This window comes from Diorhabda sublineata, chromosome 3, assembly GCF_026230105.1.
Source record: "Diorhabda sublineata isolate icDioSubl1.1 chromosome 3, icDioSubl1.1, whole genome shotgun sequence".
NCBI lineage: Eukaryota > Metazoa > Arthropoda > Insecta > Coleoptera > Chrysomelidae > Diorhabda > Diorhabda sublineata.
In genome coordinates, this window is record NC_079476.1 from 6,784,713 (window position 1) to 6,799,613 (window position 14,901).

Below are 14,901 nucleotides of genomic sequence, written 5' to 3' on the forward strand. Positions count from 1 at the left end.
GATTGTAATACGTTTCAAAGAATTGCGGATTTTATTTTATTATCAATCATATTTATTTTGTATTGGATTACAAAATTACTCGAAAATGCAATTTTTTACTAAAATGCCATATGATTACAATTTATAAACAAACCCAAATGCTTCAAAGATACGCGATCACAACTACTATAATTTGGATAATGCAACTCTGCAGTTCTAGAAATGTCAGTCAAAATAGCAATTCAGCGTCATTAAACTTATTACCTAGTAAATCAAGAAAACCATGTCAAATTCGTTATAATCGTTTTAAAGAGTGGTGCTTTGATAAAAAAGTTGTAAATCTCAAAGAAAATGTGCTTCTTGCATATTTTTCAAAAAGATCGAAATATATTAAACCCTCATCACTTTGGTCTGATTGTGAGTACACAATGGTGAGAACTTGCCTTTAGGGAAAAAAAATATTAGTATTAAAAATTACAAAAACTAATGGCATTTATGAAGCACAACTCTGCAGTATTTCGGTCAAAAAAGTCAAAAGTATTTAATAGGTGACACATTTATCAATTTCTAAAATAAGCTCCAAATTCCCAGTATTTGGTGAAAAAAGTAAGTAATTATTGCTTAGATTTTGTAAGACATTTTAAAATAACTTGTTGTAGGTCGCTCAATATTTGGCATTGCAAGATCATGTCGTGGAGATGAGCTCCAAAAATTGAGTATTGAAGACATATAAGAAGTAGGTTCAATTTTAATTGTAAAAGTGCCACGTTCAAAACTGACAAGTAACGAAGGTGAGGTTGAAGAAGGATTTGATCGATATATACCGTAAATACACAAAATTACATCCCCGTCATATTCCACATAAACTTTTTTTATAAATTACCAAAATGAACTCTCCAAGCTATTGGTGTAAACACGTTCGCTAAAATCTTGTATGAAATTGCAAAACAAAATTTCTAAATTTGGAGAATCCTGAGCTATACACCAGTCACTGCTTCAGGAGATCATCCGCAACACTTCTTGCAGATACTGGAGCAGATATACTAGAGCTCAAATGACATAGCGCATGGAAATCGTCGACAGTAGCGGAGGGTTATGAAGAGCAATCAATCACAAACAAACTCATTGATGCAAAACAAATATTTCAAGATGAAGAAAATGATAATGTACAGATACCAAGTATTAGTATATTTAGAGAACTCACAAATCAAGAAGTAGAAATGAAAAATAATTCTAGAAATATTACTATTGAAAATTGCAAAAATTGTACATCTTTTCTTTTAATATTAATGGTGAAAATAATGTTTAAGTTAAATTATTCCTAATTACTAGTTCCTAACTCTCTCGATGTTAAACCAACTAATTATTAAATATTTTGCTCTTAAATGACGCTTTTTATTTTTCTACACCTGAATAAAACAGTTTTTTTTCACGAACGTAGAAAAAACATTGTATACAACTCGTGCAAAAAGTGTATAGCACTCGACGTGTTGTCAAACTCGGCATAACAGCCTCATTAGACAAATTCACGTCGCGTACAATAAACTCTTACTTGTTGCATAAATAACTATTGCTAATTATTTTCTGTTTAAAGAATCTGATGCACAACAACACATTTTATTTTGTTGTCACTTCAAATAATTTATATCTTTGTTTATTTCATGCAGTTCTTTCTACGATGAATATGCTATTCAGGACTACACAACAAGAATGCAAACAACTCAATTATAATGGATTGATGAATCACATTATATCTGCGGATATTTCAGCTGATAAAATTATATATAGTTATGCAGTACAAGTGGTAAGAAATATTTGTTATTTATATATCTTTAATATAGGGTGTTTTGGGAGTGAGTAGATAACGTGAAAATTATCATACCGGACAGAAAAAATGGGGGAGACTTATTTTAAATAATCGTGAGAGGGGTTATTGCGGGATTCTCCAAATAAACTGATCGTTTTTTTTTAATTACTCAGTAGTTAGTTCCTAAAATTACTCAGTTCAGTTCAGCCTTATTAAGTTACTTGATACGCATTTACTTTATGCTCCATATGGAATATACCTCCGTAAATAATAAAATCATATGACGAAGCATTTTTGAATGAGCTTTAATTTTGGCCGGATAGATGGGTCAAATACCTCTATGTACGACGTTACTACACAAACACTCATAATTCAGTGTCTAACGCGCGTTTCGATAACAAACCGAAACTGTAAGCAATAAGCCCTTTTCCTTATTTGAGCTATTTTTATATTCAACAATCTCAATACTTTCAAATGTATCTAAAATTTTATTGTTGGTCTCTATTTAGTTAATGAAACGTGTATCAGACAGTGTAATTATATGTGTTGAACAAGTGGTAGTAGCAAACTGTTCAGTACGAAGATTATCAATGGTTCCGACTTAGTTGTCAAACTACTAAATTAAATTTGATAATTTGTTAAAAAATAGGTATAAAAAGAAAGGTCAACTAAATCAATTCCCCACACTGGGCATATTGAATTGTTTGATTAAGTTGTAATTTTTGTAATCGTTAGTGATATTAATATTGAACACACTGTTTATACTACCACTTCACACAACACTCGCAATTACACTGTCTGACGCGCGTTTAGATAACAAAGTTATCTTCTTCAGAGACTGAAGATAAAGAGTTTACCTTGGTTATCGAAATGCGCGTCAGACAGTGTAATTGTATTGCATTTTTTGATGCTATATTTTTATTATGTTATCTAGTGTCAGTCAGCTGCATTAGATGAGTTATTCGCCAATCCAGAAGAATGCTTCCAGAGGTATCAAACTGCACAGATATTATTGCACAGTTTATCACAACAAGAGAATTCCCAGATAGATAAAACGGCTATGGTTAAATGTGAGTTAATCCATTTCGTATAGACTTTTTTATTTGTATTATCGTTTTTCATTATTTTCAGACAAAGATGCCGTTGAGAGACGCCTTCAGGTACTCCAACAACAAGGCTATATTTATGCTACAGATCTCAGCTAGAGACGGTATCGTCTATTGAAACGTATCATATTTTTCTCATAATGTATGGTATAATTCATATGTTTCGCTTTGACTAAATATTTTATGTTCGTTATTTTTAATATATAAATGAATATAGGAATGATAAAGCGTCTATCATTGCAAAATCATATTGAGGAGTAACACCACTGTAGAGCCCGGTTTTTGAACATCATTTTTGAATTTTTTTTTTAAAACTTTATTTTATATGCAACATCCAATTAGATGACTTTATTTGTACATAATTTGAAGTAATTAAATTAATTTTTACAGAGCGTCCAAAAACAAAATGCCGTCAATAAAGAAGCTATAAGCATTCCACTACCACTAACTTTTCGTTGTAACTATTATCTGAAACATAATAGTCAACTTTTTGTCTTCAATAGCATTTGTGGTAAATTTCTCTTTATTATTTGTTTGGTAAACACATTTTGTTGCTTATTCAAGTTTTTTGTAATATTTTCTGCTACACTTTGAAGTTATTTTAAAGAAAGTGATACGTATTTTGGATGTTTTGATTTAAAATGCTTGTTTAAATTGAATTCCTTGAAAACAGTAATTGTTTCCTGGCAAACTAAACAAATTGCTTTTTTATCAATGTTTGTAAAAAGGTATTTTACCGACCATGTTTCGTTGAAATGTCTGCATTCCAAATCAACTTTTCTTTTTTTAGATTGACTCATTCTACAAAGTCCTACAAATAAATAATTTAATTATTGCAATCAATAAAATAAAAACAATGTTTTAAAATTTTACCAACAAAAAGTTATCTTTTCCAATTTATTATTATATTTGCAAAATAACAAATATTAGTCTCAGAAATGACGATTATGCGACTAGTGCTAAATCAAAATAAACAAGATTGCACGTTCAATTCTATGTAGTAAGCCGACTATCCACTTTTTGAGAGTATGTACATTGCAAACATTAAAGCAGGGATATGGTTACAGCTGTTCAAATTATAATACTCTATTATTTATATATTTAATTTTTTATATGTACACTACGCCACCCCTGCGTTACACTAATACACTATCACAAAAACAGTTTATAATCTCACTGGTGCTTCCCATAGATATGTACTATTTACTAATAGAAATAGTCTCTACAGTGGGATATCTAGCGTCTGATGCTCATAACTCACTCAAATTTTAGAAAAAGATTTTGACTTTTTGAAATTCTTACAGTAGTGTTACCCCTAAAACAGAAAACAACTTCTTTTCAAAATGTATCCACTACATAATTCATTGTATTGTGAAAAGTTTTTTATTCAAAGTATAGTTCTTAAATTTGATTCGTCATATTTTTATGTAAACGAATAATCCTAGAATATTAATAAGACATTGTCCTTTCTTTATTCCTTAAAATTTAAAGTAGTGACATGTAAACTTATAAACCATTTATGTATAAAATAGTTATTTGGAATGCTGGTTCATGGAACAAATAAATGTACAGGAATGTATGGTTACAATTGACACATATTATATCAGATAAAAATAGGTATTTTTGAAATTATTTAAAAGTAATAAATTCAAGTAAACTTTAAATAACTAGAGAAACAATCAAAATCTAAAAAAATTTATCATTACGGCAAAAGTATTTTGATAAATTCATTCAATAATGTTTTAATTATATTCTCTACATCATCTGCATTCCAGAAGATTTTCATTTGATTTTGATATGACTAAGCTTAAACCTACAGATTTTTTTTCTTTTAAATGCAATCTCAACGTATTTTATGTATGAGGAATCTAAAAGACCTATTGTGACTTCTTTACTCAGTTACCGATGACAATTTGGGTATGTCTTCCTACTCTATCAGGTGTGGATCCTGATATTCTTTATTGCTTTACATTCAGCAAGTATGTAGATTCTTATATACAAAATTTGATTTGCTTAAACTTTAGGTGCAGATTTGTTCTTGAATTCTTCCGATCTCGTCTGGTTATAGTTTCCCAGTTTATCTCAACTCTACTATGATCAAGCAGTAGTCCAAATCTTTCTTTTATTTTCTTGTTTTTTTTTTTATTATAGCGGTCCGATTCCACAAAAGATTTCAATCTCCATAACGTTGTTTCAGCTTATCAACTTCCTCTGCTACAATGTACCCTGAGTACCCACAGAGTAATTTTATTATCTCTACCTACTTCATTAAGGATGCCTAAATTTCCGCTCAGGGGTTTTCCCAAGTTTTCAGAATGGTTTCTGGCGCAGCGCTGGTTTTTGTAGATCTCTCTTTGCTGTTTCTTTAAGTGTCCAGTACTTATATAGCATGTGAACACACACGTTTTTTCAATGATTAATAAACTAATTAACTGATTTTCGGCGAAGGTAGAATTATCTTTATTTATCTTCAACACAACTTCAATTACGAAACAAAGACAAAAAAATAAAATAATAATAGTCAAAACCGAAGTCACACACTTCATGTTGGCGCCGTTTGGCACACACACTTTTCTCGTACCCTCTTCACAACGGTGATCGACTAATTGAGACTTGAAAGTTCGTGTAGATCTGAGTATAACTGATATTTCGCGGTAAATTGATGCGATGTTAGGATACATTGTTATAGGGATAAACAGTTTGGTTTAGGCCTATACACTACTATCCTTTCCTTTGTTTTCAAACCATGTACAAACTATTTAATGATAGGATTGGGAATTCTTGTAATATATAACAAGTGGAGATTGCATCTCCCACCCTTGGATATATGAGGGGATCTCACTAAGTCAGGGTAGTCGTAAAGACTAGAGAATGTAACCAGTCTTAGTCCGATCGTTACAAACATACATCAATAAACAAACTATAAACTAAATACAGTCCTCATCATTTTAACAAATTGGTCCTTCGAATACAAGCAATAGTAATAGTGTTTTCGAACCTTCTCCTTTCTGTTATGAATTTCCTCATCTATACTTTTTCGCGAATTTCTGTTTCTAACTGTGTCTTATTCTTTACCATTACTATAAGCAACGGCATTAGTTTTATTATTTCTTGTTATACAGGATAGCCTTTGAGTTTTTCTTATTTTTTCTAAGTTTCAGTTTTAATAGGATATTTTTGTTTGTTTCCAAATCATATATAAAAATGGTGTATCTGGAATGTTGTATAATGATTTTGCAAGCATAATTAGTATTACTATATTTTATGAATTTTTAGGGATTTAACATCTTTCAAACAATATTATCTCATTTAATACAGAGATAAAATAATTAACTTGTGTTTATTGCTTTTACAGACATTACATTCATTTTATAAAACTTGTATGTGTAACTAATGTAAATAGGTTGTGAATAAACGTTTGGTTGTAATTAAAAAATGTCCAGTTGATGATGTCCTGTATTTATTTATTGGTTGTACCACGATTACTATTAATTTAATTAGATAGTATAAAGAAAATATATGTTTTTTGAAGGTCATGGGGAAGATAGTCCACTTTTTGTTCAATCTAATTAGTTAATTTTTTCGGGCTATAAATAAAGGTCTTATGAGGTCTATTCTGTAATTTTTTTGGTTAAAAATAATCAATAATGGTTATATTTAACCACAGTGTATAACCATAGTTCGTATTCTATAATCAAAACCTAGTGGTACATGCACCAAACAGCGGTTATAGTGTTGGTTATAGTATTATTTATATCGATGAGGATACAGGGCAATCCAGAACCATGACCTGCGCAACACTAATATGACCGCTGGACAACAAACAACGTGTTCAATGCTATTGTGACCACTGGGTTTAGCAATAATTTGCGCTTTTTTTTCTTTTATATCGTTCGTCACGAAAAGAGGCGACGGTGAAAAATAAATGTTCTAATGTATATAATCTTCAGGTTTAATTTCCACATTTATCTTTTAGAAACGAAGCACGTGTAATGAATAGAAATTCCAAATTTGTAAAACTTTTTAATCTAAATAAGGATGCCGTTCATTTTCTTTTATACAAAATATTTTACTACATACCCATGAAGGCATAAGAATTACATGTATTCCCACATATTTAAAAGTTTTATGGACACTGAACTTCTTGGAACTTGGATGGTATCAAATGGATACAGGAACAATGTTTAATTTCCCCATGTAATGCTATAACGTTTTATTAAATGGGTGGGTAAGATTCATCATCCATTATATTCGGCAGGTCCATATTACAACAGTAAGGGTTTTACAAAATAAATGTTCAGGTAATTGCAAATGCTGAGTTAAAAATAATCAATAATTCAAAATTAATAATAAACAAATGTCAAGCATAAATGTACATTTAGAACAAGTGTATTTGCAAGGAAATTATCCACGAATGCTCAAAATGAAGATTTAATACGCATTTAAACGAATCAGAGTTACCACAGAACATGTTAATGGAATTTTAAAAGGTAGATTTAGATGCTTGTGTAAAAATCACTGAATTATACTCCCATAAAAGCTAGCAAATTGGTTAACTCAACTCTTATGCTGTTCTACAAAATGTGGCTTTGTATTTCAACGCTGTCCTTCTTGATGAAGAAATGATTGTTGAAGAGAAATTTATTGTACACGATGGTGATCGAGATAATAATTTTTATATACAAAATACAAGAAAACGTGATATAATATGTAATGAGAATTACACTTGATATTCAATAGAAAAATTTCTTCCTTTATAATTTAATTTAATTATTATCTTAAATTTACTCTTACTTCATTTTTTTTTGTAACGTAATATTGCTCTGTAGAGGGAAGTATATCGGTCGGGAAATAAAAACCTATAAATACTATTACAATAATTTTTACATCACTTCTTATATTTCACTCATTATTTTTTTCTTAAACCTTTTAGTTTAATGTTAATTTAATTTTGACTGCATAAACCAAGCTTTAATCCCTCTCAATTTTTTTTGTATAGTTGATACTCTGTAGCTTCCTTTGGAGGGTAAACCATATCTACATGTTCTTCAATATCGTTTTTTCTCCTTATTATTCACAAACAAAACTAAAGAATTAATGTGATTATACCTAGTTTGGTTACGTATTTCAATTTGTCAGGTGGTGGGATGGTTTTTGTTCGTAGAACACATTTTCAAAGATTTTGTAAGGTTACCAATCTTGTACCTAATTGTACATAGATGTAATATATCGTTAAAAATTGGGAGTTAAAACTGAACAATGCAGAATACTCATCCGGTTTAATTTTATATCGATCTAGTTATAAATATATTAATAACCCAATGACTACAAATAACCGAAAAGTTACAGGACAGACCCCTTTATGTAGTTTTCAGGACCTAAACAATTTTTTTTTTCACTAGGTATGTGAACAGAATAAGATTCTCAACTATATTTGTTTTTTAACAACCTCTATTTTATTTGCAATCTGTAAAATTTAGAATGAGCCGATGGCTAATATATAAGTTGTCTACTAGGATAATTGCTGGGGCAATTTACATTCACTCAAAAAAAATATGGTTTGATTGAGGCATAATTACAAAACAAATCACTGACACTAAAATCTGTCAGTAAAATCACACAGAAGATACCTTCTAAGCTTTCGCTGGGTGAAAGGTCTCATTAAAGGTTGAGCCAATGTGTTGGGATGGATTTCAATGCGATGAGAATATTTCTGGCATAAGCGAAATATTTTTTCTTTAAATGAATTTATTTCAAGGTCACAAGCAATAATGTTGTTAGGTACATACCATGGAGCATCTACAATAATTCTGAATACTTTTGACTGAAATCTTTCTAGAATTGCTATATTTGAGTTGAGATGCAGTGCCCCATAGTTGATGTGATGGATTTTAATGTGACTTTGTATATTAGCAACTTGTTATTGATTGTTATCGGGAAGATAGTTCACATTATCTTTTTCATTAGGTAAGCAGAATTAGAATGTAAGTTATATAAGCCCCAAAGTAGTTTTTACACAGGAAACTGCTTGAGATTGTGTACTATAACTCACATCACCTTAAGTAAAAATATATTTTTTTCAATATAGACTATTCATGTATATAAATTAAATTGTCATCCAGTAACATATTAAATGATTGATGAAAAAAAAAACTATTTATGTTCAACAAAATATAAAATTATCGATTTGTTGAATACATCACTTGTTATAATGCATCTTTATGGGTATCTTTGATAATCAACTGGGCATTTTTTACGAATACTTGGTTTAACTAGATATAAAGGTAATGATGAAAATTGGCATTAATATTTTTGTCGTGTTCCATTTATCTTATTCAAGCTAAGTTATTAGAGGGTAGGCAACAGAGTAATTTCGGTTTTGTAGTATAAAATAAAAAATGATTCCGTGCTCATAAAATTTCTGGTCCTTATCAGCAAAAACTGAACCAGATTCGATTGAAAGTCATCATCATTTGTGAAAATTTTACCCTTCTAAGCATTCTACCGAATTCAAAATAAATGGTAATCAGTTGGTGTCAGATCAGGGCTCTATGGGGGTGTGGCATCACTTTCCAGCCAAGCTCCAACAGTTTCCCACGAGTTGCCAAAGTTGTGTGAAGCCGTGCATTATCATGGTGGAATACTAAACCTTTCCGATTTGACAATACTGGTCGTTTTTCTTTGATTGCTTCATCCAGATTTACTCATTGTTGACAGTAAACATCAGGATAATCGAGTGGTTCCTTGGAAGCATCTCCAAAAACGCAACAACTTTGTAATCCCACCAAACTGACAGCATGAACTTTTTTCATAACCAGTGATGATTAGTTTCAAGAAAGGGTTTGGTTTCATATCGTTTAAGGTGCATATTGCAAATGTTGATTCCTTGTGTTAAATCGTGAGATACCCAAATATCATGCTTCTTAACTAGCCCAAGACATTTTAAGTGTTTTTTAATTGTTTTGTGCGATACATGTAGTAACCTCTCAATCAGTGATATGACGATTCTCTTCAATTATCACTTTGATTTAGTGATCATCACCTTCAGTAGGCCGACCAGGACGTTGTTCATATTTGAGGAAAAAAATTCCAGAACGGAATCAACACCATAAACTTCACTTATTTCTTTGTGAGCAGCAGCAACCTTCTTTCCTTTGAGGAAAAATGTTCGTTTCTGCACTTTATTTAAAATTAACTCACAACCAATAGCTTTAATAAAAATCACGCTCTACTTGCTTCTAAAGCTATGTCAATGTGACCAGTATCATGTGACAAACGGCAAAGTACAGCACTAACATAAGTTATTGAAAAAATACAGCAACGCTCTCTACCAGTAAAAAGCGAAAGTACTTAGTTGCCAACCTTATATCTTTTTATTAACTTTGATGGATGACTAATATGACAACTGCCTGACATAAAGTAGTGTTTACCGTGTTAGTTATTTTATGTGCATGTAAAGAATCATTTTACTGTGAAATTTTGTTTCAACATGTTTCAACAGGGCAATCACTTAACTCCTCAATTTCATTATGGTCATTATCGTTTGTTTAAATATGGAAAATAGTGAAAATTGATTATAAAAAAACAATTTTAAACCGAAACGTTACAGTATAGAAGTTTTGGGTTAATTGAAAGTCTGCTTAAAATGCCTACCCAAATAGTAATTCATGGCAGGTTATAACTACTACTTTTACAGGCATCTATTGGAGTCATTCGAAAAGCTTTGAACTCTTATTTTGAGTAGATTTATTATGTTATAGATTGGTTGGAAGTATTCTGTACTATAGTATGTCCACAATTGAGGACCGTTTTTTTTAAACCGATAACTATAAAACAAAGAACTTGTGGGAGAGAATTTTTTTATCTAGCTTATACAATACTTATCAACCAATATAAATATTTAATTGAAAAACTGATCAACTATGGGAATAAATAAGAAATATGTAATTTTATTAGGAGTAAATAAGAAAATTAACAAATACGCAGTTTTTGGAAACTCAATAAAGATCAAACACGTTCATGTTAAAGAAAATAACGTTGTTTGAAAATAAAATAAATATATTCCACACATACGCTCCGAAATCATCACATAGCTCTGTCTCATCGACACTAATGTTAGTACTACGGGTAGTTCCCATTATCTGTAAGACTAATGCCGCTCAATAGCTTTCTGACATCATCAGCTTTCCTAAGGTCACTAACCTGATTAATTGCCGACTTCTATGTCATGACCAGAGTATGTGGTGTGGACTTAGCAAATCACTGTCTGCTCTTTTATCTGATACGTTAAGACCCGAGCTTCGGGACGAATTTCTTTAAAGACCTTTTCCAAAAAGTAGATAAGAGCTGTCATCGTATATAAAAAGGAAAACAAATCACAAAACATGTGGTGAAGAATTTGTCTGGACAGACATGCTTCATTCAAATAATGCATATGTCCGCATAGTTATCAAGTTTCCATGAATCTGACACTACCAGCTGGTCGGGCATTTTTATATAGAATCCATGTATGACTCATAATTTTCGCATAAATCTTTTCGAGTTTTCAAAAAATGCTCCTCAATTGATATATGAGACTGATAAAGTATAAAATAGGAGTAATCGGTTTACCTTCAGTCTTTGAAGACGATAACTCGGTATTCGAAACTCGAGTCAGACAGTGTGATTGTGGGTGTTGGTGTAGTGATAGTGTAAACAGTGTATTCAGTATGAATATCACCAACCAACGGTTCTAAAAATTTTAACTTAGGAGTAATCGGTGATATCCATTTAAAAATTGAAAGGAAAGATAAAAATATAAAAAGAAGCCTATAGGCAAACTGGTATAGGGGATTATAAATTTTTTCTATAGTAAATTTGACAAAAATAAGACATCTATGATCATAGTGAGCAAATAATAGCATACCTCGAATACCTTGGTGTCCTACTGAAATGAATATTTGTTATAAGCAAATAAATCTGAATTGTAAATCAATCAAGGAAAATATGTGTCACCAAAAACAATTTCAACAATCAAATAATGAAGAATAATGAAGTTTATTTATGACACTGAAAATAATGAATTCGAAGAGAAGACTCACACACTACAGAACTGTCAATCGGTTTTGACGCATGCGTACTTTTGTATGCTTTTTAATAGCTATATCAACATATTAAGATGTTGCATGACAATGTAATTTGTTCTCATGGAATGGGCGCCGTTTGGGGTTGTAAACCTTAACTACTACTTTGACATATCAAATAATGGAAAACAGATAGTTCATTATTGGAGGAAAATTTAAGGCTATTTTTTAGTTAGAGTAATATAGTAATAGTCGACTGCTTCTCATCAGGTAGATCTCATCGACGTATTCCAAGTGATTTCCAACAAGGAAAATGAGGGTTGATCATTAATAATCAAAGAAACGATTTTGGTGGGTTTCCTTAATTGACAATGACCACCTCTTTTATTATTTTTTAACGAGAAACAATACATTCGTTCGCGACTAAATTTCAACAAACGGGATCGACCCGCATTTCACACTTGTTCAAATGAAGACGGACAAACATACAGACCCACATTGGGCAGTGCGACAAGTTTGAGTGAATTCGAATGAATTTGAGTTCACAGCTTTCTGTTACCTATGGACAAGAAGTTTACTAAAATAAAATTTAGACAAATCGTCAATTAACAGTGTTTCGATCACAATGAATTAATTATAGACTCCTAAAAATACCGTTTTTTGAATATCCATTATTTTTTGTTGAAATATGCTCAATAAAAATATTTTAGACTTAGCTGAACAATTTTTCAAAAATTCCAGTTATATATACACAATATGAATTTAGCACATCTTTAAATAATTATGCTATGGCCTTATTGTACATTCTAAATTGAAATTTTGTGACACCATGAGAGGTTTACAAAAATCTCAACTTTTTTTGTTTATCACAATGAATGCAGATTATAAATTTATGCCAATTTTTAAACTTAATTTGATTATAATGTGGATCTTGGACTTGGTAACAACTATGTGATAAAATTCTGTGTAAATACTAATTTTCTATATTGTCATCTCTACATTCATTTATCGACTATTCTATTAATCACACACATTTAACCAAACCTATCTCTTCCAGAATGCATCTTTCAAAGAAAAATCATCTCTGGAAGAACTTCCACCACCACTACACAATCACGTCTGATGGGGTAGTTAGTCTTTTTTGTTGCTTACCCTCTGTATAATATAGCAGAAAAATTGATTACGCCTGGAATGCCAAGAACCATGTTATATGATTAATTTGACAATGTTTAATCGTTTCTTAAAAGAATAAGTGGCTGTTCGTGTTGTATTAAGTGTATACAGTGATATTAAAATTATTTGTAGTCATGTTTATTCGGTTTAGTTTAATAAATATAATAATAGAGAACAGTTGTTTTATTCAATATTCAGGGAATGAACTCATATAAAAAAGAAAAATGTGGATGGATAAGTTTGAGGCATGCTTTACTGCACGAGAGACCCAAAATTGACATGTTTAGTTCATAGAATAAAATGCCAAAATGGTCATTTTGGAACGGCTTTTTAAGATCTCAAATATATAAATCATATCAATAAAACCACGCTCTCACGGCCAGATTTACCATTTTACGCTCCTTGGTTCAATAATTTCCCCGCCCCCTAATAAGGTTAAAGTAACTCTCTTAAAAAATCTATTAAAAAATTATTTCAGGTCTATACGTTAATTTCTCCACGATGCAATTTTATCATTGCAAATTTTTTAAGGAATTTACTTCTGGGTCCAACGAAATGTTTTAAAATACAGCAATTTTCTTCGTATTGGCTCAATCGATAAATAAAAGTGCTTGATGGAACAACAGGCAGTTCGGAAACGTCTATTATGTATCGAGCAGCTTTAAACAATCTCCCTGAATCACAACCAACTCTCCAAAACATCCTGCATTGTCGCAGAGCAAACATCAAAATCGTGGATTAAATTACTAAATAAAATATTGCCTTATGATATCCCATCCCATGTTCTTGGACAAAATGAAGACACTGCTTTCAATGATCTTTGCTTAAAAGTAACTTCGACTTCTGCCAATCTTCTCTAATGCGTTCGGTAAAATCGGTCTGGATTAAATTTTCAAGATTTACGAGTATATGTATATAAATTCCGAATTTCCGAGAACTCCGACAACACGCAAACTATATCAGAATTGGGCAGTCAGACGAGCAATTACGAACATATGGTGCATTCCGTACGCAATCACGTCACGACCACGATTATTCTCGTTTCACATCCATAACTCCATAATCGTAACGCTAAGTGGAATAGATTTAAAGCGTTGCGTTTTGAGCTTTGAGGTAAATAATGTCAGATGGCAAAACAGAGAAAAGACTTCTGAGAGGTCTTGTTACAATTTGTAAATTATTGAATTTTTTAGTGAAGTATTTAATTAATTTACATTAAAATCAAATTGTCTTCTGCGTGTATAAATATGCGCTTGTTTATCAGCTAGTAGTCAGTGAATAATTGTAATCATAGTAAACGGATCGGAATAGTAAATTTTCAGCATGTGATCCGGAATAACGGGAGACAGAAGTAGAGAAGATAATATATATGTTATAGAGTATTAAAAAATATATCTGATATTTCAGAAATTTTGGCTCATATTTTTAATCTATATATAAAAAATCGATAGAGCCTAAAGCTCTTGAAAACGTTAATATAATAAAACACAATAATTCACAAAGCAAATGATAAAAGCATTATTTCAAATTACAAATGAAATCAAAAGTGAAAATCGTAAAATCACTACAGGCGTACCACAAGGTACTGTCTTAGAACATTTTCTATTTGTATTATACATCAACGAACTATGTAAGTTGCGAGAGCTATGCTCGGGCATTGAAATGCAGGATTACAATGTAATTGACTGGTTTAAAATAAAATAGTCACGTTACCTTCCCGGCTGGAGACTCTTCCACGGGAAGTGGTATTCAGTCTCAGTTAACATATATAAAA

At 31.1% G+C, this 14,901-nt stretch overlaps 1 protein-coding gene across 8 annotated transcripts in view; it reads left to right on the forward strand.

The window, feature by feature from the left end:
* The window catches only part of LOC130441901 (serine/threonine-protein kinase ULK2), a 119,502-nt gene extending 106,200 nt beyond the window's left edge, over positions 1-13,302 (forward strand). For 5 of the 8 annotated variants that reach the window (XM_056775754.1, XM_056775752.1, XM_056775751.1 and 2 more), the window contains 3 exons: positions 1,647-1,783; positions 2,721-2,856; positions 2,918-13,302. In XM_056775754.1, coding sequence (XP_056631732.1) covers positions 1,647-1,783; positions 2,721-2,856; positions 2,918-2,991 — 347 coding nt within the window. In that variant the 3' untranslated portion in view covers positions 2,992-13,302. The remainder of the gene's footprint in view (positions 1-1,646; positions 1,784-2,720; positions 2,857-2,917) is intronic. The other 3 variants (XM_056775757.1, XM_056775753.1, XM_056775755.1) reach the window with 1 other exon arrangement.
* The last annotated feature ends 1,599 nt before the right edge of the window (positions 13,303-14,901 follow it).